General features: G+C 40.3%; 1 protein-coding gene across 1 annotated transcript in view; it reads right to left on the bottom strand.

Annotated features, from left to right (window-relative positions):
- The window catches only part of LOC113140790 (junction plakoglobin-like), a 233,732-nt gene that overhangs the window by 134,372 nt on the left and 75,502 nt on the right, over positions 1-23,858 (bottom strand). The window contains exons 2-3 of the mRNA XM_026324791.1: positions 10,104-10,142; positions 9,446-9,685 (exon numbers count right to left, since the gene is read on the bottom strand). Coding sequence (XP_026180576.1) covers positions 9,446-9,685; positions 10,104-10,119 — 256 coding nt within the window. The 5' untranslated portion in view covers positions 10,120-10,142. The remainder of the gene's footprint in view (positions 1-9,445; positions 9,686-10,103; positions 10,143-23,858) is intronic.

Raw genomic sequence — 23,858 nt, 5'->3', positions numbered from 1 at the left:
TGTGGGCAATAGCCTAAGCAGGGATGCCTAGACTTCCTTCACCCTGGTCACTTCCTCCTCTCAGGCCAGCCGAGAGACATAAACCCTCCAGCGTGTCCTGGGTCTTCCCCAGGGCCTCCTTCTTGTGGGACATGCCCAGAGGCATCCAAACCAGATGCCCAGATCACCCTATCTCAAAAGGAGCCCCCAGCCACCCTGTGAAGAAAGCTCATTTCAGCCACTTGTATCCAAGATCTTGTGCTTTTGGTCATGACCAAAAGCTCCTGACCATAGGTGATAGTAGGAATGTAGATTGACCAGTAAATCAAGAGCTTCGCCTTTTGGCTCAGCTCCTTCTTCACCACAACATACCGGTATATTGTGTGAGGATTTTACAACAGAGCAAATGGTCACCGACTTAAACCAATGTGGGGGTTGAATGTTTGCTTGACCCTTTCATGGTATGTGGTTCTGTCTGTTTATTGGTTAGTGTTTTAGGGTAGAAGGTTGTAAATAACTGTCAACAATTTGTTTCTTTGATGGTAAGAAGACTGAAGATAGTACCTGAACAAACATGTGGAGTCTGTTCAAGATTAGTCCACCCCTTTCTTGTCAAAGTGTATATAAACTGGTCTTGTAACACAGACGTCAGAGGACTTCTGCAAGGACGTCCTCTCCGGGCCCGTGATTAAACCTGAGATGATTCATCACACTTGTGGTTGTTTTCTGAGAATTAGCAACTCTCAAACTTAAAGAAATTTCCACCACAATTGACTGCATTGCTGCTGCCGATGCACCGCCCAAGTGCATGCTGAAGGTCCTGGCTTGATGGAGCCATCATCTGCAAAAAGCAGAGTTGGAATCCTGTGGTCCCCGAACTGGATTCTCTCCAGCCCCTGGCTGTGCCTAGAAATTCTGTCCATAAAAATAATGCAACATACACTGGAAACAGGTCTGAATTACTGCCGGCAATGAGAACCAAGCTCCTGCTCCAGTTGTACAGAGACCAGATAGCCCTTAGCAAAGGGCCCCAGACCTCATGCTCCTGGAGCACCTCCCACAGGATGTCACAAGGGAGCGGCCGAATGCCTTCTCAAAGTCCACAAAGCAGATGTGAACTGGTTGGGCAAACCAGTTCCACAACTGAGATGAAAACCGCATTGTTCCTCCTGGATCCGAGGTTCTACCATCGGCCGGATTCTCCTCTCCAGCACCCTGGCATAGACCGTCCCAGGTAGGCTGAGGAGTGTGATCACCCTATGGTTGGAACACACCCTCTGCCCCCCCTTCTTAAAAAGAGGGACCACCACCCCAGCCGGTACTGTCCCCAACCACGACGCAATGTTGCAGAGGCATGTCAGCCTAAAGCTGCAGCGAATCCTCAAAATCCTCAAAGCAAATACTTTGACTTGAGGATTCATTTAATTATTATCACTTGTGTTATCGAACCTGCTCTGCCTAGAGGTCATTGTTCCACATGGACAGCGTTTCAGTATCAAAAGTTGGCACTATGGCAGAGAGCGAAACCATCCGTAAAAGGCAGAAAATGTCCAAAGTTTGGGATCATTTCAAACTTAAAAAAAGATGACAACATAGTGCAATGTGTGTATTGTAAAGTAGAACTGGCATACCACAACGGCACTTCGACTCCATTTTGACTTTGGAGTCAAAAATAATTGATAGCTGCAGCCATGAAAGCTCAACAACATCAACAGACTTGAGATACTCAAGGCTATTGGACATCATTTGAGTAAACATGCCAGAAAAATGTACTATTATTAAAAATTAATAAACAAAAAATGGTAGTTGACAGTTTTTTCAGTCCCATAAGGCAAAAACATCAAATAATCAGGAAGTGTTGGTAGATTTGGCAACGTATTTGGAGAACATCCTGAAGATACCTGTCCCACCACCCTCTGTGCAGACTGACCAGCCAGACAAAGATGTGTCTAGATTCAATCAACCAGTGGTCAAAATCCAGGACCAGCTCACAAGGCTTCTGCAGGCTAGATACCTGTAGCATCTTCTAAAAGATACACATAACCACTATTTGGTATTAAGTGGCTGAATTAGGCAGAATTCGTTAGAAATTAGTTAGAAAACTTCTACAAAATGTATATTTTTATATCTATGTTGTTTCCCATGTTGGTGTGAGTGAAGAATGTTACACTGTAAAAACTATTTGAATTTTTATCACATTTAACCAGTGGCAGATTAATCATGTATAAATGCAGTTAAGATACAGTATATTATGTATTAGTACTTAGTGTGTGAAGCACCCCATCTTATTCATTCAGCTTTGCTAGATATAGCTAAACAATAAGGATGCTGGACCTACATAGCAGACACTTCCTGCAAGAGGCATGTCCAACACATTTTCAGACCTGCCAGAAACTATCATATGAAAGGCATTTCATCATGAATATTTACAGGCATGTTTTGGGGACACCCAGGGCCTATTTTTATTCCCAAAAATGTGTACAATAGGACCTCTTTAACTCCCTGTGTAAAGTAATTAGTGAAAAGCATTTACTATGGAATTTGATTTCTCTGTTAGTCAAATGGACTGTTGATGGTGTTGTCTCTTGTAGGAGAAAAATGTGATCATTAAGATGATATTCACTCAAAAGTGATCATATAACATATACACCAAATTGCAAGAGCAGCTTGCAAGGTCTCGCCAAGTGCTCAGCACCATTCTGGCAAAGGACTTGGTTTAGGCAACAAGAATGCTGAGCAAAAAACTAGAAAGATTGTAATGGGTTGGATGAATTACTACAATGGATGTTTCAAGCAACTTTTAGCCGACCAACTGGTGGGGGCACAATAGAATACACTGTCAGGAAAGCTGATACTGTGAAAATTCTAGAAGATGGAAATAAGATATTTTTTCCTAACGGAAAGTTTACAAAAGGAAATATTGCTGATTTTGACTTTACTTTTTATATGTTATGTGTTATGTGTTGCATTATGTGTGTATGGTGGGAATAATTCCTTAGATATTTTTTGTGATACATTGATTTATCAACCCCTCCAATCTTTTGACCACCTGCAAACAGATAATGTTGTGGTGATGGAAGAAATAGAAAACCATGTTAATGAATCTATTCCACAACAGATGAACTTTCTTCCCATTGTCACAGACTGTAGAATAAATGAGAATGTGTCACCTGACAATTCTCAGTACATGACAGAATGATGGAGTTCCACCAGTTTATCCATACAAAGTGAATCAGAAACTACAGCTGAAATTCAGACCACAGACCATGAGTTCATGAGTCAGGAAACCAGTTCAAATCACTCATCTGAAACCAGTTCACGCACAGCATACTATGACAATCCAGAAAATGTATCAGAGAAGCAGACCATTACCAGAAAATGCAGAAAATTACATACTTAATGTCAACATAACATTTAATTGTACACTGGAAAATGGTGAGTTGGAGAATAGGGTTGGGAATGGACTTGTTATGGACTGTCTATCAAGAACCTATGGAATGACATACAAAATCCCCACCTTGCATTATGCCTATCAGGAAAGGGAATGGAAAGCTGTGGCACACATTGAGGCATTTGGTTGGCATAGATTTAAGTATTTGCCTATTCCGTTGACTCCACCATTTCTTTTTGAAGCCTTCTCCTTACCTTCACTAGCACAGCCAATTTAATGGAAGCTTTTTTCAATTACATTAGTCCCACTGAAAAGGATGCCCTTTCTGAGGGAATGAAAAAGTTTAACAGGGCTGATATTGATGAACTCATTACCATTCTGAGGAATCATAACTGCACATCTCTACTCACAGAGCATAACTTGATGAAACTGTTGGAGGAAATTGCACATAAGGTACAAGAACCAGCTTACATAATAAAGTGTTAGAAGCCAATCTTCAGAAGTATTGCAGAAACTGAAACCTTGAATAGTGAATCACTGGAAAAGATATTTGCTAAACTTCATCCAAATGCAAGAAACCTTACAAAACGTATCAAGTTCCCAAATGCAATGTCCTCAGCCGAGAGGACAACCTCTCTTCATCTTCTGAGATTTGTCATTGAAATAGATCAGCAAGAGCTTGAGCTGTTCCTGACGTACTGCTATCAAAGACGGTTTCTTTTACAAATATGTCTGACTTCATTAGGCAACCAGTGGCTCACACATGTTCTTGGGCACTTGAACTGGCCTCCAATTACAGCACTTTTTCTGAGTTCAGGTCAGAATTTTTGTCGAAAAAAGTGTAATATGTGTAGCAGACCTAAAGCAGCAGAATATATTCACATCAAGTACTGTACTGTCAAGACTCATTATATTTGTGCTTTGCTAAATATGTAACGTGTGACCACACTAATACAAGCATTGCTGTGAGACTTCGGTGTGATATAGAAGCTGTGCTATTGTTTTTTTTTTTTTATTATTATTATTATTTTTTTGGGCAGTTTTTGCCTTTATTTTGACTGGACAGTGGAGAGACAGGAAATTAGGGGAGAGAGTGAGGGAAGACATGCAGGTTGTATAACGGCCAGCTCAGGAGTCGAATCGGCGTCCCCTGCGTATATGGACGGGCGCGCTATCACTACACCACCAGCGGCCCCCCGAAGCTGTGCTATTGTTTATCTGTCATTCATGCTTGTGGTTAATCCATATAACTATGTGAAATTTTACTGATTTTCATATATGTTGTTGCTGAACTATTGACTATGATTAGTTACTAAGTTTGTCATGTGTTTGAACTTTGCTGGGTGGAAAAAGAAATTATTGTTCCCATCTTAGAAAAACATTCTTAAAACTAAAACGCTTAATGTTAATCTCTTGATTCACAGATCACCAGAAAGGATTCAAAAGAAGAACTGAACTGAACTTAAAAGAAGAGAACAGAATGGCTGAAGAGAATTCCTGAACAGAACTATGAACAGAGTTCCAGACAGATTCAGGCAGTTTTGCAGATTTCCAGAGATCTGCAGACTCCTCGGGTGCCCTCTCTCTCTATCTGAGGAGAAGATGAAGTAGAGACTGCTTTTACTGCCCATGCAGAGGGGAGAAAGAAAGACATTCTCTCTGCGTGTGGCTGTCCTGCACCTGACCAACTCAAATTAACCAACTCCATGAGAGACAACCATTGCAGCGGTCGGTAGGAGAGCAAAGAAAGGCAACGAACAAACTCCAGGCATGCAGCCCAGGACTTCGGGAACACCTACGTTTCTCCTGGAAACCCGCCAGCAGACTGCAGTCAGACCAGCCTACAGCCGAGCCTCAGTAAACCCAAGGACAAGCAAGTAAGGCTGGGCATACACTAGACAATTTTAAAATCTTAAATTATTTTAAGAAAGTGGTAGACCATAGACATAAGGACAGTTTCGATTTTTAATATTACAATCTTACTTACACACACACTAGAGGATTCAACAAGACCGAGAGATTGCGTCCAAGACGGCAGATCTTAACGATAAACATCATTTGCCTGGTAACAGCACATAACAAATGCGGCCTGACTGTGTTAGAATTAAAATCCCAGACATTTTGGGGTGATTTAGAAATTCCGTCTGGCCCCCAAAAGAGGACATTTCCGTGAAAAGAGTACGTCTGGTCAAATGTGCTTGGCGTGCCGTGGGTTTTCTCTCAGCGCGCCAATTGTGTGTGCCTTAGGTTACCAACCCCTGGTCTAGTGTGTGCCCAGCCTACCCTGTGGCTGTGCTGGTTGTCTCACAGTTATTCTCAATTTGTATCCACAGTTACTTAAGAGTTTCCTCCTAAACTATGTTTAGACCTCAGACTCAAACACAGGACATAAATTAATTTCAAGATTTCTTTTCCACCACTGCAAACAACCTACTGTTAGACTATTACAATGTTTTATTCGTTAATTCATCGAGTTTCTCTGGGGAGAATCAGGAGAACTTTCCCTCAGTATGTAGACTGGATATCTTGTCAACTCTATTACTCATTAATTGACTGATCTGCTGTTAAAGGAGCTGGTGCCCCAAATTATTAAGATGGTTCATGATATTCATAATTCATAAACCAGACATAATAAATCTTCATGTTCAAGACATGTATATATTTAATTTCGCTACATATACTTGATGGATTTAGCCAAAAGTAGGTATAGTAAGAAAAGGTCTGTAAAGCAATAGCAATGAAATTAGTACTGTTAAATGTATCATGCATTGTTCTACATTAGGGCTAGAGATTACTTGAATGAGGTAACATGGTGCTATTGTAATTTTACTTTCAGATATTTTCATTTTCCTTGCTGCTATAAGTGGACGATTAGAGATTGGAAAAGTGTTTAGTTTGAAATGTTTTTTATGTTTCACATTTTTGAATTATATGTTTTCAGACACATAGTGGCTGTTATACTGCTTGTCTCATATCAAGTAACAGCTTTAATGTTTATTAGAGACCAGTTCTTATATTTACTACTTATACAAATCAAAACCAGGCACCATACTCTCTATAATGTAATGTCACCAAAAAGACACGTCTTGAGCTGTTTTTCTGCATTTCAGTTCTTTAAAATATGGCCCTTGAGAAATACTATATTGTAATCTACATTGCAGTATGTTGACTTTACAGTGTTTGTCACACCCCTTTGATAATATTGTAAGTCAGGGATACTTTGGATCTTTGTTATTTATTGAATTCACACACGGACTTAAAGATGTCAACACAGGTGACCTTAGCTCAGGCAGTCATGTTATGTAACTACAAAGACAGAGTCCATTTCTTAGTCTACAAGTGCTCTTATCAAAGGTCTTAGTCTCTATAGTCTCAATGCAGTAGGAGCTCTTTCACCCAACTGCATCTCATTTACTAAAAACATAACTTGCTGGCTCTACCTAAAAAAAGTTGAAGAAACAATTTGCATGACTAATACGTTATCCCCATTTTGGCATTATTGAATTAACTCTATATGTAATTTTAAATCCAACTAACCTAATTCATGTAGTGCAACCAATGTTATTTGATTTGACCTCTAAAAGCATAAATAAATTGAAGCACTTTAATTCCGGCCTTGTTGCCATTAACCTTCAAAATTACTTACTCTACAGCACTACTGATGTATTACATTGCCATTGTAAGAAAGTGTGCAAGCTGTTGTATGTTTAATAAGGTGATGTTTATTATGCTTAATAATGAATGTTAATCTACAACAAAAACCTGGATTAACAGAACATGTCCTAGTATAGCTTTATGTGAAAGCTATAAAATATTAATACTCCTCCCAGCCCACCTTTAGCAGCTTGTGTCTGGAAACAGATTATTGTGTTTAGTTTGCTGGGGTGACATTACTCTGGCTTTGAACATCAATAAGTAATTTGGATTAAAATTAAAACACATACCGTATAGTAAAATATCAGTAAAATACTTTCAGTCATGCAGTTGGGGTGGCCAGGTGGGGCATTTAGTTATGCATGGGTGGCACCCATGAAGTGGGGGACTGGGGGTCTAGCTAGCCTAGCCTAGCGTTAGCTTATGCTATTGCTTGCTGACAGATGATGACAGACCTGTAGGCTACTACTACAAAAGACTTGCTGTTATTGACCGCTCACTGCTCCAAATCAAAAGGTGTTCTGTTTAGCCACTCTTGTTCCTCTTCACAAGAAACTCCTTCTTTAGCATTTTCTAGCAGACTACAAACCAACGTTAAAGGTGCATGCCACCACCAACTGCATCAGACTATGTAACCTAATGCACAGACATTTTGAGGGGCAGTGGCCCAAACCAAAAAAGGGGCACAAGGTGGGTGGGTGCCTCACTCTCCATATCTTCCTGTTCTGCCTCTGTCTCTTCCCTCTCTGTCTCATTGTAATGCCTTTCTTTCTCAATCTGAACATTTTCTGTCTCTGGCTCAGTTCCAAGACCATCACCTTTACTTTGCTGAGTTGACTCTGGGGTAGTTTCATCTTAATATAGAGAATGAATAACAAACAATTTTCAATCATATTGTAAATACAATTGTAAGGCTTTGAGCTAATTCAATTGATGCTGTTGTAATTACTTTTTCATTCAAATAATTGAATGGCTATCTTTCTTTATATCAAACTCTAGCATATCCCTACCAGATTAACAGCCTTATCTGTACCTGTCTGATTTAGCTGATGCTCAGTGGGCTCTCCGTCACTCTCTGAGCCTGCTTCTGCCTCATCTTCAATGGAAATATAAGTATTACACATTTAATTTACTATTATACATGATAAAGTTCATTTAAAATATTATTACCTTTTTTAACTATTTATAGGCATACTATTGACATGGTTTTTAATAAAATAATAATGTGTTATAGATTACTATCAGCTAGGCCTAAGTGATTATAATGGGAAATATACTTAAATATAAGATTTACTACATAGAAGTGTGACAAACAGCTAAATATTCTAAATGATGATTTACCTGCTGGCTTGCTGGAGCTCTGAATCCATGTTTTCAATGTTGAACTGCCTTTAGCAGCCTCCCTTCACTCTTTCTCTCTCTGTCTCTGTCTTCTTTTTTGTGAAGGCATTATTTTTTGTCTATAAAGTGTGCCAACAACAGCGAATTTGGTGTTATTTATATTAGATCTCATAATTTGATTAGACATTCAAATTTTAAGAACGTGGATATTTAGTACAAGTTGTCAGCACTTTTAGAAGACCAAGAGCTAATCATTACGGACAAAAATACAAAACAACCAAATTACTAATTCAGCGCAACAACCACGGTCATCATGATTGTCGTCTCCACTTTCCAGAGAGCGGGCACATAGATTGTGAGCCCCAGTAGAGTGGACTATGAGAGTTTACGAGAGAAGAAAAGTACCACTTCACATAAGAGATTTACTGCCCCTATACTGCCCCTAATTAACCTGTCTTTACCTACTTATTACTGTCTACATTTAGCTAACAGCACAGGTGTGACACTAAAGTCTGTAAGGTAACACTTCTTTGTGAAATTATTTTCTGGAGGAGAATTTAGCAGAATAATGGATAATGCACAATTTCTTCATTACTATGATGAATTATCTCACACTGTGAATGAATGACAGGAAATGGTTTCTTCTAAAGGAGGAAAACAAATCCTGTTAGTGTTACTAGATAACAACCTTTATATTTTCACTATTAGATACTGACCACTGTTTTAGCATATCATTAAAGTTGCGCTAATCAATAGTTTTATGGTAACAGTGGTTAAATTTAATGAGATCAATGGACAAACTATAAAATTATTAACCATCAAATACTGGACCAGCAAATGGGTAACCATAGTATATTACATAATTACTACATGAGTTTATTTATTCTAGCAAAAACAAGAACCATAAATGTGTGATAGAGCTATACAGATGCACAGCAATGAAGACTACACATCTGATGAATAGACAGAAAGACTGACATGATTAAAAGGCAAAGTGATAATGAAATACAATGAAATAAAGCAAAAGAACCAAAACACATGAATTACTGAAACCAAATAATTTTTGGTAGAAATTCTCACCTGAGCAGCTGTCTAGTCCACCAGCTGCTGTGTCACCTCCTCCTTCCCTTCCAGTGGTGGCATTAGCAGGAGCAGGGGTAGTACTTATATCAGTACTGCCAGTGTACTTCTTACTGCTGCTGTATTCGGTGTTGCTCTCATCGTCCCGCACAGTGGTGGCACCTGATTGGATGCCTGAGTCTGAGGCATAGTAGGTCTGCTGCCACTCTGCCACCTTCACCACACTGTCTGTGTCATTCACTGTATGCAACACCACATGGCTGACATCAGATATTACTATCACTACTGCTGTTACTTTTGCTACTTTCAGTGTGACTCACAATACTACTGCTGCTGGTGGTACTAAATACTTCCACTTCTAGAACTGCTTGTAGGTCTGGTACTGCAACTACTACTAATTATACTGTAACTTTTATTGATAGTGATAATACTGCCACTTCTGATGCTACTCCTCCTACAGCTGTTCTTACTACCACTAGAAATGCTACTGCTTCTACTACTTGCATTGAAATTAATGTTACTACCATTAGTACTGATAGTAATACTGTACTAAATCTAATTACAGTGCTGTTTCTAGTGCTACTACTACTGTTAATTTTAATAATAATCACAGTTAACACCATGGAAATTGGTCATAGAAGGCATATCAGACACTTACTGTGCATGGACATCATCTCTGTCCCCTGGTACCACAGACCTGCAGAGAAAGAGGGATCATCAGGTCTGCAACAGGATTGCATACATGATTCAAGAAATAAATAGTGTATAGAATATACATATGCTTTATGTAGGTGCTTAATTTCTCAAAAGATGTTGAATCGGTCAAGCCTACATTTGCTTTTTCAGGGATCTGTAAGAGTCCAGTCACATGTCCACCAGTGAGTTCAAATTCATGATGTGCATACAACAGTCACAAATTGTAGAAATTTTGAGTAAGATAAGATAAAGAGACTTTATTGTCATTGTAGTTATACAGTGAAATTTGTTTGGTAGCTCACAGAGGCCAGCAGCAATAAAACAAGAAGCAGCATAGTAACATAATAAACATAGTAAACGTAATAAAAGTATAAAATATATAAAATAAAATAAAAAGGCACTTATTATAGTAAATAGACAAAAAGAATTTAAGGATAGAAATATACAGTATTTACAATGTGGTAGTTGAGTGCAAACAGTGTAATATAATATAACAGTATCTACAATGTGGTAGTTGAGTGCAAACATGAATGTCCCATAAAGTGTCTAAGATAATAAATATAACAGTATTTACAGTGTGGTAATTTAGTGCAAACATTAATGCCCAGTAAATGACTTGTGCATTAGCAGCAGACATGACATGAGGTAGAGGAGAGAGAGGGAGAGTTAACTATTGTGTGTTGGGGGGGTGACACAGGCTACAGCTCTGGGGAAAAAGCTGTTCTTTAGTCTGTTTGTGCGGGTTCTGATTGCCCTATATCTTTTCCCTGATGGGAGGGGTACAAAAAGTCTGTGTCCTGGATGAGTTGGGTCCTTGATGATGTTGCTAGCTCGCTTCTGTAGACGGAGTTTTGACGGTCCGGGTCAGAGCTCGACGGTTTTCTGCAGTGCAGCTGGAGTACCACACTGTGATGCAGTGACAGAGGATGCTCTCTATTGTGTTCCTGTGAAAATTTACTAAGAGCTGGGTTGGCACATTTGCTTTTTTGAGTTTTCTTAGGAAGAACAGTCTCTGTTGTGCTTTCTTCACTAAGTGGGATGTATTAATGGTCCATGTGAGATCTTTTGTTATGTGTAGGCCCAGGAATTTGATGTCATTCACCCTCTCAACTTCCTCACCATTTATGTGGAGGGGTGGTGGTGTTGTTTTCTTGACTCTCCTGTAGTCTACAACGATCTCCTTTGTTTTGGCAGTGTTTTGTTGTTTACACACCATTTGATTTGGTGTTGAACGTCCTCTCTGTAGTGAGACTCGTTGTTGTCTGATATCCTTCCCACTATTGTGGTGTCATCAGCAAACTTCACTATGGTGTTAAAAGAGGAGTGGATGGGTTTGCAGTCGTCTGTGAATAGGGTGAAAAGAGCTGGACTAAGAATGCAGCCCTGCGGTACTCCTGTGTTAATAGTGAAAACAGATGATGTAAGGTTGCCCACCCTGACCTTCTGTGACCTGTTAGTGAGGAAATCCAGAATCCATGAGCAAAGTGTGGTGGTTAGTCCCAGGTCATTCAGCTTGTTTACAAGTTTGTATGGCACAATGGTGTTAAATGCCGAGCTGAAGTCTACAACTTGCATCCTAACATATGTATTGGGATGCTCCAGATGAGTAAGGCTGGTGTGAAGTGTGATTGAGACTGCATCCTCTGTTGATCTGTTCCTGCAGTAAGCAAACTGTAGGCTGTCCAGGTCAGCAGGGATGTTGGCTTTGATGTGTGAAAGAACAAGTCTCTCGAAGCACTTCATGATAATTGGTGTCAGAGCGACCGGGCGATAGTCATTCAGACATTTTACTGACTGTTTTTTGGGCACAGGAATAATGGTAGTTGATTTGAGGCATGTTGGGACTGCAGCCTGCTGCAGAGACAGATTGAGGATGTTGGTGAACACCCCCACCAGTTGGTCAGCACATGACTTCAGCGTGCAGCCTGGGACCTTGTCTGCTTTGTTGACATTGATCCTCCTCAGCGTGGATCTCACCTGATGGCGTTCGAAGACAGGTACCGGCTCCTCTATTGGTGATGGTGCTGTCTGGGTTTCCATGCTGTTGGAGTGACCATCAAAGCGCGCAAAGAACTGGTTCAGGGTGTCAGGAAGTGTGGCATCATGGCTGGACAACGAGGGGCTGTTCTTATAGTCCGTTAGGGCTTTGATGCCTTTCCACATACTGCGGGGGTTGTTATCTTCAAAATGACCCTCAATGCGTTGCTGATATCTGTGTTTTGCTGCTTTAATGCCCTCCTTGAGATCTCTCCAAGCATTTCTGTAAGCCAGCCTGTCCCCTGACCTGTAGGCAGCGTTCCTCACTTTCAGTAATGAGTGTACATTCCTATCAAACCATGGTTTTTGATTTGGGTACACCATTCTGGTCTTGGTCGTTAACACAGTGTCAGTGCAGAAGACTATACAGTGGGTACGGAAAGTATTCAGACCCCTTTAAATTTTTCACTCTTTGTGTCATTGCAGCCATTTGCCAAACTCAAAAAAGTTCATTTTATTTCTCATTAATGTACACTCAGCACCCCGTCTTGACAGGAAAAAACAGAAATGTAGAAATTTTTACAAATTTATTAAAAAAGAAAAACTGAAATATCACATGGTCATAAGTATTCAGACCCTTTGCAGTGACACTCATATTTAACTCACATGCTGTCCATTTCTTCTGATCCTCCTTGAGATGGTTCTGCTCCTTCATTGGAGTCCAGCTGTGTTTAATTAAACTGATTGGACTTGATTAGGAAAGACACACACCTGTCTATATAAGACCTTACAGTTTACAGTGCATGTCAGAGCAAATGAGAATCATGAGGTCGAAGGAACTGCCCAAGGAGCTCAGAGACAGAATCGTGGCAAGGCACAGATCTGGCCAAGGATACAAAAGAATTTCTGCAGCACTCAAGGTTCCTAAGAGCACAGTGGCCTCCATAATCCTCAAATGGAAAAAGTTTGGGATGACCAGAACTCTTCCTACACCTGGCCGTCCAGCCAAACTGAGCAATCGTGGGAGAAGAGCCTTGGTGAGAGAGGTAAAGAAGAACCCAAAGATCACTGTGGCTGAGCTCCAGAGATGCAGCAGGGAGATGGGAGAAAGTTCCACAAAGTCAACTATCACTGCAGCCCTCCACCAGTCGGGGCTTTATGGCAGAGTGGCCCGACGGAAGCCTCTCTCCTCAGTGCAAGACACATGAAAGCCTGCATAGAGTTTGCCAAAAAACACATGAAGGACTCCCAGACTATGAGAAATAAGATTCTCAGGTCTGATGAGACCAAGATTGAACTTTTTGGCGTTAATTCTAAGCGGTATGTGTGGAGAAAACCAGGCACTGCTCATCCCCTGCCCAATACAATCCCTACAGTGAAACATGGTGGTGGGAGCATCATGTTGTGGGGGTGTTTTTCAGCAGCAGGGACAGGACGACTGGTTGCAATTGAAGGAAAGATGAATGCGGCCAAGTACAGAGATATCCTGGAAGAAAACCTCTTCCAGAGTGCTCAGGACCTCAGACTGGGCCGAAGGTTCACCTTTCAACAGGACAATGACCCTAGGCACACAGCTAAAATAACAAAGGAGTGGCTTCGGAACAACTCTGTGACCGTTCTTGACTGGCCCAGCCAGAGCCCTGACCTAGACCCTATTGAGCATCTCTGGAGAGACCTGAAAATGGCTGTCCACCAACGTTCACCATCCAACCTGACAGAACTGGAGAGGATCTGCAAGGAAGAATGGCAGAGGATCCCCAAATCCAGGTGTGAAAAACTTGTTGCATCATTCCCAAGAAGACTCATGGCTGTACTAGCTCAAAAGGGTGCTTCTACTCAATACTGAGCACAGGGTCTGAATACTTATGACCATGTGATATTTCAGTTTTTCTTTTTTAATAAATTTGCAAAAATTTCTACATTTCTGTTTTTTTCTGTCAAGATGGGGTGCTGAGTGTACATTAATGAGAAATAAAATGAACTTTTTTGATTTTGGCAAATGGCTGCAATGACACAAAGAGTGAAAAATTTAAAGGGGTCTGAATACTTTCCGTACCCACTGTATATGCTAGAACGGATGAGCTATATTCTTCCAGATCTGTGCTCGCAAACAAATCCCAGTCTGTATTTTCAAAACAGTCCTGCAGGCGTGAAGTAGATTCCTCATTCCAGACTTGGACCGTTTTGACAGTTGGTCTTGTTCTGCAGATCAGAGGTCTGTAGGATGGAGTCAGGTCTATAGAGATGTGGTCTGATAAGCCTAGGTGTGGAGATGGGGCTTTGTAAGCTCTTGGGATGTTGGTGTAAACTTGATCCAATATATTATTGTCTCTGGTCAGAAAGTGTATGCTGGTGTGTAGTTTGGGCATCACCATTTTTAAATCCACATGATTGAAGTCTCCTGCTACAATCACGGCTCCCTCTGGGTATGCATTCAGCTGGCTGTTGATAGCTTCATGCAGCTCTTCTAGCGCTAGCTTAGCATTAGCTATACATAATGTTTGCATTTTACATAATGTCTGCATTATCATGCTCAGTTTCATACCAGGTTTGTATTTGTAATAAAGTACACACTGATATACATTTATTTATTTATTGCTTATAAACACATTTGTTTTACTGTGTTATCTCATTAACATAACTTCTCTATGATCAAATATAGCAATAATTAAAAACCTCAAACAATGATAAATAGCTACTGTGTATTTATGTGTTCTGCAGATATTACTCCACTCAAGTATAACATGTCACCTCATCCTGACATCAAAGATTGGTTAATATGCATTAATTTCTTGTAGATCTAATATAAGTTCTCCTATATAAGCAAACCTAAAATATAGACCAGTCAAATGCTCAGTCTAAGAGGGTGGAATTATGTTTATATTACAATGGTAAATTCAGTGTAATGTATATAATCAGTGTAATGTGTCTACAGTCATGTGATACCACTCCTGTCCTTTGATCTTTGCTTACAAATGACAAAATGTGCAGGGTTTCTTTGAAGTATACCAAAGGAAACAGCGTTTTATACATTATAGAAAAGGTATTCATTCAGTGTTATTCCAGTCAAACAATGACTACTGTGGCTAACTAACTAAAAGAGGAATTATTTTTTCTTACAATGACTGATGAATGATTCAATCAAATTAAAATAACAGTTTGCAAGTAGCTTATGGTCCAAATCAGTTTAAAAAAGTGTCATTGTGATTTTGTGGGATGATGAATACATGAAAAAAATGGAATTTGGTGTTAAGTCAGAAATTTTGCCTAGCCGAGTGTCAGGATCCACTCCATGCTTCCTGTTTGGGACTCTTATTTTGTTAGCTTTTCCTGTGTTTATCTGGTAATGTCTCCCTTCTTCACTTTTTTCATTTGTTCCTGATGGTTTCCACCTGTGTTCAACTGGCTCCTCTGTGTATATATTGCAGCCCTGTTCTTTTGTTCTGCTGGATCATTTGTTACTCTGTGTATTCTGTTGCAATAGAATGTTAGTTTATGTACCTACTCCTTATGTTGTGCTCTGCTCTATATATGGCTCCATGTAAGTTCCTCTCTCTGTTTTCTCCTTGTAGGTTTCCCTGTAGTTATCTGTTCTGAGTTTTCTTGTAAGTATTATCTCTCATATCCCAGGGTATGTTTTGGTTTTGTGCTATTTCCTTACTTTTCCCTTGTTCTTTGGACACTCTGTTGCTTTCTCTACTCAGTTACATCCCCTGTGTGATCTGTGTGTATCTTGAGCCCCACCTTTCTATTGGTACTAGTCAAATTGTGATACCAAATATGCTGTATTTACATGAATATGACTATTTATTATGTTGTTATATTTGAATATACTGACATCATACAATATACCAACATGACAGCTAACAGTAAGTCAGTGGATGACTGCCTTCAGTCCGCTATGCCACAGACTGATGCAACTTGTCCAGAGAACACTACTCAAAAGGTACGTTCATGTTCATCACTGCAGATTTGTCTAGAAGGAAGAGTAGGGACCTGAGAATCCACTGTAATCAGTAAGCCAACCAGTTTAATATAACGCATCCAGAAGGTCAGTGGTAGTGGGATATTTAGAGCAGATCTTAGTCTTCACAGTGGTTTATTTCTTGTTTACTATTACGTCCCCACAACACACCTTCAGACAGTGTGTGAACACGTATGACAGTGTGTGAATCACATTACAATGCAGAAAATGCAGCATAAATTATGTGGAGAAAATGAACTCTGGTATTGCAATTTTTGTTTCCATTCACAATGCCTCAGTAAAGCATAATGTACAGGGCCTAAATGTCTACTGATCATGTTGAACATGTAGTTTGATTGTTTTGAAGTTTGCTTGAATGCATTTGTTGAGTTTAAGTTAAATTCTGCAATTTAAATGAGTTTGTCTTTAACTTAAATTAGTTCCTCTTTCAATGTACTACTCGGGTAGCGAGAGTTTTTCACTGCATCCATTTATATTCACATCAGTCACTGATATTCCTATTCAAACCTTATATCTAGTAGGGAGGTCTGAATATATATGTAAATGTGTTATTTCAATTTTTTTTGTCTTTAATAAATTTAAAAACATTCCTAAAGTTTTCACTTTATATGGCACTGAGTGTAGATTGAGAAAAAATTAACTTAAATAACTGTAGTATCAGACTGCAACATAAAAGTAAAGGTGGTACCAATACTTGTAGTGTATAATACCTGCATTGTATTTGCTTAGGTTCTACAGTGGCTGGCCCAACTGGCTAGGCAATTTCATCTGAAAGCCAGGTCCACTGTCCACCAAGTGTGACTTGGTTCCAGTAGTGTCACTAATAATCACAGGAAATAAAGTCAGCAACTTTTATGTTTGAATTTTGTGCATAGTGTGGTGACCACATTGATTTGGTTTGGATTTGGTTTCTTCAAGAGGAATCACTCATGTTCATAAGCAACAAACACTTTTGATAATGTTACTGTAACAGGAAACCTGAGCTATATAATCCATGTTATTATATTATGTTATGTTATATATATATATATATATTATATATGTTATTATGTTACATGTTATTCTCTCAGGAACACTACATCCACTAAGTAGAGAGGCAATATGTGGCTTACTGTTGGCTTGAAAAGTCCTGCTGAGTAGTTTACTCAATACATTACCCTAAAATTAAGTTTATGACTGCCATAATAATCTAAATGATCACACATAAAATCAGCCTTCTTTCAACATATACTCAATTATAAGTAAATCCCTTGTGCCACCACCAACTACCACACCTGGATGCCATTGTTCATCTATGATCATGTTTTTTTTTCTCCTCCTCTATCATGTCTGCAGCACTGACAAACCTCAGGTGCGAAGTTTCCAATTGGAAATGACCCTATGAATCCTGCTGTCTCACCTCAGGGATAACTGCAGCTTTGAGAGGATTGTGAAACAAAGCCCTTTCAGTAACTTGGGGGAGATACACAAGGAGTGGACTGCAGCTGGAGTCAGTACCACCATGCATAGACGTATCCAGGACATGGGCTACAACTGTCACATTCCTTGTGTCAAGACACTCTTCAATTCAAAACACTTTTGTTGTCCCGACGGAACAATTAAAAGACAGAGAGCACTGCATAGAACACAGACAAGCAGTGAGGCATAAAACATATGAAAGTGACTTAACTGGCCAAGTATGGTGACCCATACTCAGAATTTGTATTCTGCATTTTAACCTGCATTTTAACCCATTGCTAAGTGCGCACACACACCATGCACAAACATCCAGGGCAGTGGGCAGCCAGGGCTGCGGCACCCGGGGAGCAATTGGGGGTCCGGTACCTTGGTCAAGGGTCTCACCTCAGTCGTGGGCAGTTCCCACTGACAATTTCCTGCCAGACCTGAGACTCGAACCTGTAATTTTCAGGTTACAAGTCTTGATGGGAGCCACTCAAACACCATGTGTAGAATGTGTGAGGGGTCTCAGAGGATCCTGTGAGTAGTTTTCATTGTCTGTTGTTTACAGAGGACAGACAAAGCTCACATAGGATGTCCGACAATTTTGGAGCAGGTTTTTGTAATGTTATTTAGGCGTGTCTGATTTTGCAGGCTGATGGAATTAAACCAGGAGATGAAAAAGAAGGTGAGCACACGCTCAATGAAGGAATGGTAGAAGGTGGTGAGAATGTCTGTGTTAATATCAGAGGTGGCAAAAGTACTCATATTCTATACTAGTAGAAGTACAGATACTTGTAAACTGACTGGTTAAAGCAGGAGTACTGACTCAACTCCTTTACTCAAGTAAAAGTAAGAAAGTACTGGGTCTCAAATGTACTAAAGTAAAAATGTTTTTTTTTTCGTCAATGATACACAGTACGTCTTTTGATAACTCCACAATACTAAAAATGTTCAACACAGAAAAAGATAACTTCCCTGGACAACTGAAAATCGTCAGACATGCTGTGCGGCGTTCAGATGACACTAAATTAAATGCTGAGTCTTAAGTTTAAATAGTCACTATACATTGTAATGGAATTTGAGTGTTCATCATACTTTAGAAAGTTGCAGTCACTTCCTCTAAATACCCGTAGACTTTTATTGTGAAAGTGTTATCACGCCCTGCTTGCAAGAGACAACATGGCTGACACTGAAAATGGTCCCCAAGGCTGTGTCCAAATGTTCTCCCTAATCACTATATAGGGCCCTATGTAGTGAGTATGACATTTTGTAGTGGTGTATGAATCGCTAGTGACTGAATATTAATCTCTCAAAATTTCCCAATTGCCCTACTTTTTACAATGCAGTGTAAGAAGTAGTGAGCAGCTATGGTCACTAGACGGACAGAATAGACTGCCATGGATTGTGTGTATGACAAAAAAGTAGAAACGCCTGAAAGTCATAAATGTAGAGTCAAGATTGTAGCTGAAAATTATGAACAGATGGTTACAGTTGTTATACCTTTTAAGAAAATGTTGATGAGATGAGATAAATACATTTTTACCACTAAATTATTAAAATAATAAAAAGTAATTTGAGTTTGAAACAGGAACTGACATCTACATGCGCCGACGACCCATGCTACGTCATAATTGGCGACAGAAAAACAGTAGTGGGTGAGTGTCCAAAACTGTTAGCTAATTGAGTGCACTATGTAGTGCAGAACTATATAGTGATTGAGGGGTTAGGGAAGAGGGTGGACATTCGGACACAGTCCATGTGTAACAGCAGTGGACATTAGGCAGCCACTTAGTCTAATTTCCAACCACAGGCAGCTGTGATCCCTGCTACTGATGTGTGAGCTGTTGCTATGGTGACCTGAGCCCAGAGTGGGAGGGGGAGTGACAGTGACACAGCACTTTAACCCTCTGGGGTTGATGAATGTGCCGGCACGTTTTGTGGCATCTTCTCCTGATAACGCAGAAACAAACTTAAATTACTCCTCCAGTTTTGATCACACAGATAAGAGTAATATATCATTCTAATCTGTAAAGGGTCTAGTTTTACTTGTATACACTCATAATAAAAAAATACTGTGCTTTTGTAAAATAAAAAAAGCAGACAGGGTGCGCTCTCTGTCTTCCGTCTCTGTCACCTCGACAATTCAAGTCAAAACAATCTCTTTTTAAGTAATCCATATGAAAGTAAGGACCTGTACGGTTTCTCCTGTCTCACGTCATTATAGCTAACGTGTTCCCCCATCACACTGAGTGCACTGGTCATATGGAAGTAATCTGAGGTGAGCTAGGTAATTATGCGCACACCCCCGAGAAGTGACATAAAAGAACAAGCTTCATCATAGAGTTTACTTACTTTTTCTGTGCTTTTGAATGATGGTACAGTACATGGGTGAAGAAACATTTTTGCATGGTTCTGGACAGGAACAAAGAGTTTACTTTGTCCTCAGGGGAAGAACACAACTCAGATGATGAACGTTTACTTTTCGAAGACCGACTGGACCCAGCGGAGGATATAATTCCTGACGAGTAAGCATCATTTCCTTCATGATTTAAATGTTGCTCAGCAATATATATAAATCAGTGTTTCCATCAGCTTCAGATTCATACATTCTGTAATATTACCTATATGGTAATATTTGTGGTTGATAGTGTTAAAATATATATTTTTTTGTTATTCTGTTTTCTCATCAAGTATGCATATACTAAGGTAGTGTGAAAAATAAATGCTAACAGTTGTTTACAACGTTCTTTTAGGACTGTTGATGCACCACTCTCACCTTCACCTGCAACTCTCACAGGAAGTGGACGCAGGTATTGCTCAGTTTTTCACTGTTTAACAGATGTTACAGATGTTAATTTAATTTATTTACTGTATGGTAAAATGTGTGCTATGTGGTAAATGTGTTCTTTTATTCTATGTACACATAGTGTACACAGGAAATAACTTTCTCACAGACCATGGATTGTCATATGATGCTGTGACATATCTGTTGTACTGTACAAATTTGGGCTCTGGGTACCATGTATACATGGATCATTTTTACATTAGTCCCAAGCTCCTAACAGACTTGTTTGGTGCATGTGGGACTTACAGAGACAACAGGAAGGATTGCCCTCCAATGCAGCTAACTCACTCACAAAAAAATCTGTGAGGGGCTCCATCAGGTGGATTCGAGATGGACATCTTCTGTTTGTGATATGGATGGACACATTGGAGGTGTCTGTCTGTTCCACCATTCATGCTGCTCATACAGAAGACACTTAGGCTACTGCCTCCGTGACCCAGCCCCAGATAAGCGGAGGAAAATGGATGGATGGATGCTGGCGATATTCTCCAAGGAAGGCAGGGGACAGCCAGTGATTTTCTCTGCTGTCTTTATGACTTTCTGGATGGCCTTTTGGTCTAAAGCTGAGCAGCCAGCATACCACACTGTGATGCAGTATGCTAGTATACTTTCAGCGGTAGAGCGGTAGAAAGTCACCAGCAGATTTTTCTTTAGATTGTTTTACAGTGCAGTCTCTGCTTGCACTTTTAACTACTGCTGTGGTGTTGGCAATTCAGGAGTGATTCTGAGATATGGTGGTCCCGAGGAACTTGAATGTGGAGACTATCAACTTCTTCCCCATTTATATTCAATGATACAGGATCTGCTCTGCTGAAGTCCAGAACCTTCTCTTTGGTTTTGCTGATGTTCAGAGCCAGGTTGTTGTTTTTGCACCATTGGGACAGTTCATGAACCACGTTTCTGTACGCTGACTCATCCTCTTCCAGTAATGATACCAACTATTGTGACCACCAACTATCATACCACTTACACAGACTACCAACTATTTGGAGATTTTCAGTTAGGGTTTAGACCATATCATAGTACAGAAACAGCACTGTTAAAAGTCACCAACAATCATTTCTTAGCCTCAGATAATGGACTCATTTCTCTACTTGTCCTCCTAGACCTTAGTGCTACATTTGACAATACTGATCACAGCATCTTATTACAGAGATTGGAGCATGTGACTAGTATCAGAGAAACAGCATTAAAATGGTTCCAGTCCTATTTATCAGACAGATTCCAGTTTGTTCATGTCCATGATGAACCTTCCACACACACAAAAGTTAGTTATGGAGTTCCACAAGGCTCTGTGCTAGGACCGATTCTGTTCACCCTGTACATGCTTCCTTTAGGATATGTCATTAGGAAGCACTCTATTAATTACCACTGCTAAGCAGATGACACTGCATAGCAGATATATCTATCCATGAAACCGGATAACGCAAACCAGTTAACCAGATTTCAAGTGTGTCTAACTGACATGGATGACCAGTAACTTAAATTCAGAGAAAACAGAACTTATTGTATTTGGGCCTATAAGCCTCAAAAATTATAGCTACTTTAGATGGCATAACCCTGGCCTCCAGCACTACTGTGAAAAACCTTGGAGTTAATTTTGACCAGGACATGTCCTTTAACTCACACATAAACCAAATCTTTAGAACTGCCTTCTTTCACTTGTGCAGAATTAGGAACGTCCTATCGCAAAATGATGCAGAAAAACTAGTCCATGCATTTGTTACTTCAAGGCTAGATTACTGTAACTCATTACTCTCAGGATGTCCCAGTATCTATATAAAAAGCCTCCAGTTAATCCAGAATGCTTCAGCCAGAGTCCTGACAGGAACGAGCAAGAGAGATCATATTTTTGCTGTATTAGCTGTAAAATCTTCTTTTCCTTTCGGCTGCTCACAGCGAATCATCTGCCTTCGTTTAACCCTATCCTCTGTACCCTCCTCACCCACACCAACTATCCTCATGTCCTCCTTCACTACATTCAAGAACCTCCTCTTTGGTCTTCCTCTAGTCCTCCTTCCTGGCAGCTCTAACCTCAGCATCCTTTTACCAATGTATTCAATGTCCCTCCTCTGAACATGTCCAAACCATCTCAATCTGGCTTCCCTGGCTTTTTCTCCAAAACATCTAAAATGAGCTGTCCCTCTGATGTACTCGTTCCTGATCCTATCCATTCTCGTCACTCCCAGAGAGAGCCTCAACATCTTCAGCTCTGTTACCTCCAGCTCTGCCTCCTGTCTTTTTCTCAGTGCCACTGTCTCTAAACCATACAACATTGCTGGTCTCACCACTGTCTTGTACCCCTTTCCTTTCATTCTTGCTGACACTCTTTTGTCACACATCACACCTGACACTTTCCTCCACCCATTCCAACCTGCTTACACACGTCTCTTCACTTCTTTTCCACACTCTCTGTTGCTCTGGACTGTTGACCCTAGGTACTTTAAATCCTCCACCTTCTCCACCTCTACTCCCTGTAACCTCACCGTTCTAGTTGAGTCCCTCTCATTTACACACATGTACTCTGTTTTACTGTGGCTAACCTTCATTCCTCTCCTTTCCAGAGCAAACCTCCATCTCTCTAAATTTTCCTCCACTGCTCTCTGATCTCACTACAACTGACAGTGTCATCTGCAAACATCATGGTCCATGGAGATTCCTGTCTAACCTCATCTGTCAGCCTGTCCATCACCACAGCAAACAAGAAGGGGCACAAAGCCAATCCTTGGTGCAGTCCCACCTCCACCTTGAACTCCTCTGCCACCCCTATACTACCTCACCACTGTCTTACAGCTCTTATACATGACACAATGCAGCTCCTTCTGGCCTTCATCAGCATTCTCAAAACAAATATTGCATCTGTGGTACTCTTTCTTGGCATGAAACCATACTGCTGCTCACAAATGCTCATTTCTTACCTCAGCCTAGCCTCTACTACTCTTTCCCATGTGTGACTCATCAGCTTTATTCCTCTGTAGTTTCCACAACTCTGCACGTCTCCCTTGTTCTTAAAGATGGTCACCAGTACACTTCTCCTCCATTCCTCAGGCATCGTCTCACTCTCCAAGATTTTGTTAAATAGCCCAGTCAAAAACTCTACTGCTACCTCTCCTAAACATTTCCATACCTCCATCAGGACCAACTGCCTTTCCACTCTTCATCCTCTTCAACGCCTTCCTCACTTCATCCTTACTGATCTTTGCTACTTCCTGTTCCACTTCTTCTACTCTGTGCTCTCTAACATTTTTCTCATTCATCAACTCTTCGAAGTACTCCTTCCATCTTTCCATCACACTTGTGGCACCTGTCAAAACATTTCCCTCCCTGTCCTTAATCACCGTAACCTGCTGCATATCCTTCCCATCTCTATCTCTCTGCCTCTCCAACCTGTACAAATCCACCTCTCCCCCCTTAGTGTCCAACCTATCATACAAATCCTCATATGCCCTTTGTTTGGCCTTTGCCACCAC

The sequence above is a fragment of the Mastacembelus armatus genome, chromosome 8, assembly GCF_900324485.2.
Source record: "Mastacembelus armatus chromosome 8, fMasArm1.2, whole genome shotgun sequence".
In the NCBI taxonomy this organism is placed as follows: Eukaryota; Metazoa; Chordata; class Actinopteri; order Synbranchiformes; family Mastacembelidae; genus Mastacembelus; species Mastacembelus armatus.
This window is presented reverse-complemented; position numbering and strand designations above follow the sequence as displayed.